Genomic DNA, 5,190 nt, shown 5'->3' on the forward strand with positions numbered 1-5,190 from the left:
TATTAATTTTGTGGTACATTCAGTGCCTCGTTACATTATAAAAAGGCTAACTGTAAATACTGGGCCAATATAGCGTATTTAGCCAAATATTTGCTTCATATCTGACCAGTTTTATCACTTCAATTGTGCTGTTAATCTGCTTTGTGTACTTTTCCTGTAAAGAACTCATGTTTCTCTGCTGGGTCTTCTCTCCAGATCATAAAACAGTCCATGCCAGAGAGTTGTGTTAATTTCGTAAACCACCAATGAACAGCACACATTACCCACACTGCAGTGTCATTAGTACTCATAACACCACCCTGCACTGACATGTTTAGACTTATTGGAAAACTTAAATTCGCTCATCAGGACCGTGAAAACATCAGGCGTATAAAATTAACTTCTCATATTCAATACACATTTTTTTTTTTACTACCACTTTAGACTAACTGCTGACTGACATGCTGCCACTTGACCCGTTCGTCTCACTAGAAATTATCACTGAGAAATTACAAGAGTGTTTTTTTTGTCTCCATTTTATTTTACAAAGTCTCCACAGTTTCAGCATCACACTCAGATGTTCCTGTGAAACAGAAGAGGGGGAGAGGAGATGTTACTTGATAGAAAGTTAACATTTAAAAGTTTTAAATTAATAAGAAAACAGTTGCAATTTTTCCCCTCTCTGCAGCAGAATTGATTATCTAATTACTTATTTTATGTATTTTCTTAAATCAACAGCACAACATACTGGACAGATGGTCTTTACATTGAGAGGTGAATCTTAAAATATGACTAAACCATCAACAGGGCTTTTTCACACAAGACATTTTCACATGTTGAAGTAAGAAAAACAAAGGTGTAAATAATGAAATTAATAAAATGATGGCTGAATTCTATTTTAGCTGCTTTAGTTTCAGGCTCCTGGTATTGTGCTTGCTGGCTGACAGTCATTGGATACCGGGAAATTAGCTGCAGACTCTAGCAGTTGTTAATGTTAGTAGTAAAACCTGCGCTTTCTTGCCATCAGTCAAAATAAATGCTGTGAAAAAAGGCCCATATATTTCCATATTAATTCCAAAAGTGCGTTAACTTTGTGCGTGTTTCTACAAACAAACAGTTAATAAAGTGCTCAACTGGTTCTCTGTGAAAATGGGTTCTTACTTTGCAACAACGGTGTCATTCTTTGCCAGCCTCAGGATAGAGTCGTCAGACTCACCCTGAAGAAAGAAAGAAAAAAATCTGTTCAAACGCTTTCAGCGATTAGACGACAGGAGCAGGTTTTCAGTAAAAACTATCAAGGCGTTATGACCACCACTACACTCAGGTCACGGTCGTTTCCACTGCAAAAAAGGAAAGGGCTCTTCTTTTCTGTCCAAACACATCCAAAACCTTCCTTTGTGGATAAACTGCACATTTTGCACTAAAAGTACTAATTCATGTTGAATAAACTGGCCTTGATTCAATCTACCAGTTCAGTTTAGTAAATTTATAGTATATTGATGAATTGTAAGTATGGCCTCACTCTGTAATCACTACACTTCAGTCTCCAGAAAAAAATAATTCTCTGCTACAAGACTCTGACAACTGACAAGAAAACTATCGGCTCTTGTTTGACAAGCAAAATGTTGAGGTTTCTGTGTTTGGGACAGCAGGTTAATAGAGCCCCAGGTAATAGCAGGTAAAGTAAAACGCAACAGTCAGCTGACACTTACCATTCTGCGGATGGCTCCACAGATAGCGTAGGTCTTGAACTGACCATTGAAGCGACCGGTCACCTTGTCAACCTGCAGAGGACAGAGTACACTAGATAAGAACAAAGACATAGAAACTATAAAATATTGCCATGGGAAACGTTCTGCAAATTGATTTTTATAAAAACACCCAATTCCTTAAAATAAAGATCTTTATCCACTGATAAAGATTTGGTTTCAAAACAATTCAGCATCATGAAGAATTAAAACCTGCCACCATCTGAAAAAGTACCAAAAGTATGTTTTGAATAATATTTCACATTTGTGATCATTTAAGATTTTAGATTTGGGGATGCATTTGTGTCCTGCTGTGGCAAGTATATACTGATTTCAATTCATCTCCCAGTGAAAACCATTAAACAGACTCCTGAAATTTTCCAGGAGTTGTATAATCCATCACAGTGAGCACACATTCTTGGTCAGTTATATTTATGTCTGCCGTTACATTTTCCTATCACATGGAAATGAATGTAAAGTAATGGCTGCATGTAAAAGTTAGGACAAATACACCCCCCAGAAAGCAGAATGTCAAGTGCCCTTTAGCAACACTGACTGGCATGACCCAGAGACAATAAATCAATTTGTTTCAGATAACCCATTGACTGCTTTTAAAGTGACAACCTGACCGACAAGACTACTTTAATTATTATAGGCTATTAGTTACTGACAAGACTTCTGTTTCCATGCTAGAGAGCCTATTTTACGACTGAAAATGTCCAGCTTCACATTATGTTACGGCATCAATTCTTCACTTGTATGGTGCTTTTGTGGTCTGCTCGTGGGCAACTACATGCAAACTTTACAACCGACACAGGCTGCATTTTACTATAATACTAACTATAATTATTCACGTGGTAGAACATGTGTCACCAAGATAGTGGACTGCCTGAAAAGTTGCAAACTACCACAAACAAAACAACAAATAAGGTACGACATATCCTCCAATAGTGTGACTACTAGGGCTGTCCCTGACTAAGCATTTACATAGTCGAATCAGAATCATTAAGTCCTGCCTAATTTTGAGAAGCTGCAGAGCTGCAGTCTCTATTCATTCAACTTACACTGTAAATTTCCAGCTAAACTGAGGCTTTTTGTTGAACATTTTTCTCTCTCTCTCTCTCTCTCGTCATTCAGTCTTGTGCAGAGGTTAACGTGCATGTCGGGCTACCGACAACTGCATGTATGTCGCGGTTCCTCGCGGGTCTATTTCAAGTAGCCGGCTATTTAAAAACAATAACATATTCTTTATGTGGTTTATCTACGGTGATAAATTATCCGAAAGTCGTGGTGCTGACAACTCAGCACAGCACCAGTAAAGCTGGGGCTCTTCAGCAAGTGTTCCTCCACTACCACTACACACATGCACACTATGACTAAACATGTGCACTGACGATCCAGGGTTAGGGTTACAATTTTGGATTTATTTACGCACTTTAAAAACACATGTTTATTTACAGCATTAAACGCTGAAATGTATTTTGTAATAGGCTGTATGTTAACTTATTGGGAGAAAACTGGTAGTTCTATGTAAAGTCAGATGTTGAGCACCCCCATATCGCCAAAACGGCGTAATCCTTGTTTCGCTGCAAAGCTGAGATTGCTTCGAATCAGGCTCCGCTCATCGAAGCATCGAATCTTCAACTATTGGGGGTCAGCCCTAGTGACTACACTGAAATACTTGGACTGACTCCAAACGTGTCCTTATTAAGGTTGAAGCAAACAAAACGCCATCTATGTCACTTAAAGTGATTTTAAGTGACAATCTTTGGTGGTCTAGTCAAGATTTATTTTATTTATAAACACGTGATTGTTTCTGGTTTTTCAGAACAGATAATGCAGGGTTTGACCTCAAAACAAAAACCATTTCAATCAAAGTTCTGGGGCAGGTTTGGATCATACTCTTTCAGAATTACAGCTCAGCTAAGATGTTAATTAGTCAAGTGTGGGTTAGGTTTAGCATGTTTTGAGGCTTTTAAACTAGCATGACAGAACAAGACAAATATGAAGAGTCTTTCGTGTGATTTCTAAATTGGAAAGCCTTCAGGCCGAGTTAAATAAAATGTATCATGAATTTATGCTGTTCTCCTTTACCTGCTTGGATTAAAACTCAAACACGGTGTTTGGTTTATTCAGCTGAAAAGCACTCAAGGTGTAGTTGATCTCGGCCCTGTCTTCAAGTTTCAGCCTTTTTTTAAATTAGCATTATTAACATAATCGATATTGATCATGAGCAACTAAGGTTACATATGACTGGATCAACAAAACTTAAATTCCTCACTTTACCTCAGCAATGTTGATCTGAATGGAAGCATGATCCTTGGCTCCAATGATTCTGTTGCTAGCAGAGCTGCAAAACACACATTCAGTCTTTTTAACTTAGATGTTAAACTGATGATTAACTAAGTTACAAGCTATAATTCCCCAGTAATCCTCAGTCCAGCTGTATCATCCAGTTACCCGGGTACATGCCACTCACCATTTACGGGGGACGTAGAGGTCCACAAATTCACCAGCGTCGTTCTGCATGTTTATAAGGTTGTACAAGCGGTCGCCTACTAATCTGAAAACAATAAAATTAACGTTAGACCACAACAGTAATCAGAAATACGTTTTTGTTACAGCTAACTAGCGTTAGCCACCGCAGCTCCGCTAACGTTAACATTCTAGCATACTTTATGTAAAACAACTTCTAAGGGTTCAACAGCCGCGTTATTCACAAAGCAAAGGTAAATATCACCGTAAAGAATAAAAAACAAGCATTACATTTCCACAATAACGGAAAACTACATCGAAACCAGCGGTTAACGCTCCAGGTCGCGTTAGCCTGCTAGCACAGCAGGTTGTTAGCATGAGGAGCGCACATCTCGGCCGCATGTCGCTGCTCTCACACTCGAATAACGTCTGATATTTACACACAAATTCTGCGATAAACACCACAAAAACTGTATCTACAGCTACACGGTCATGTTAACTTTCACACTCTTCGCATAAATCACGACTATGTAGCGATAAACTACTATTTTAAAGCATTTTTATGACGAGAGCTCGACAGAAACCTACCGTATACGACAAATGGCCGACAGGAAAGGAAGCGCCTCTGATCCGGAAGTGAAAATATCTCTAAATGTTTTTGTCGCCACCTGCTGGATCGTGTTATTACAACCAGAATGAGCTACACCAAATGTTTAGAGCTATGGTTTAGACACACTGTCTACATACCTTTGTCTACTTTGACCCAGGGATAGTGTTGTAGTACTCGAGACCGGTCTTAAGACCACTTTTTGATGGTCTTGGTCTCGTCTTGGAATTGACCGTCACTGAGTGCTCGGGATTTTATTTCAAGACCAGTCAAGACCGTTAACTTTGGGAATATCAATAAACTGCTTTTGCATTGTCTGATTTATTTGTTAACATCCTAACTTTGATTGGATGTAAAATGTACTGCTTCAAATGCAACCAA

The 5,190-nt window shown here is 38.7% G+C and overlaps 1 protein-coding gene across 2 annotated transcripts; it reads right to left on the reverse strand.

Moving 5' to 3' along the window:
• Window positions 1–497: 497 nt before the first annotated feature.
• rps21 (ribosomal protein S21) lies at window positions 498–4,860 on the reverse strand. 2 transcript variants are annotated; one of them, XM_038723636.1, is made up of 6 exons: window positions 4,791–4,851; window positions 4,207–4,290; window positions 4,014–4,077; window positions 1,692–1,763; window positions 1,141–1,196; window positions 498–562 (listed from the first exon to the last, which is right to left on the reverse strand). In XM_038723636.1, exons 2-6 carry the CDS (start codon window positions 4,254–4,256, stop codon window positions 553–555), a joined length of 252 nt encoding a protein of 83 aa, XP_038579564.1. In that variant the 5' UTR covers window positions 4,257–4,290; window positions 4,791–4,851; the 3' UTR covers window positions 498–552. The 2 variants fall into 2 exon arrangements, with proteins under 2 accessions (XP_038579564.1, XP_038579566.1); XM_038723638.1 differs by lacking the exon at window positions 498–562 and having other exon boundaries at window positions 1,137–1,196; window positions 4,791–4,860.
• Between the last annotated feature and the right edge of the window lie 330 nt (window positions 4,861–5,190).

Source organism: Micropterus salmoides, unplaced genomic scaffold (genome assembly GCF_014851395.1).
Source record: "Micropterus salmoides isolate LMB-PRFRI ecotype aquatic unplaced genomic scaffold, ASM1485139v1 Ms_hic_scaffold_16, whole genome shotgun sequence".
Taxonomy (NCBI): domain Eukaryota; kingdom Metazoa; phylum Chordata; class Actinopteri; order Centrarchiformes; family Centrarchidae; genus Micropterus; species Micropterus salmoides.

Coding starts and splice junctions, on each gene's coding strand:
- rps21 (XM_038723636.1), bottom strand. CDS start 4,256: ATGCAGAACGACGCTGGTGAATTTGTGGACCTCTACGTCCCCCGTAAA. Junction 1,764..4,013: donor TTCAGATCAACATTGCTGAG/GTAAAGTGAGGA, acceptor TGTCCTCTGCAG/GTTGACAAGGTGACCGGTCG. Junction 1,197..1,691: donor GTGGAGCCATCCGCAGAATG/GTAAGTGTCAGC, acceptor TTCTTTCTTCAG/GGTGAGTCTGACGACTCTAT.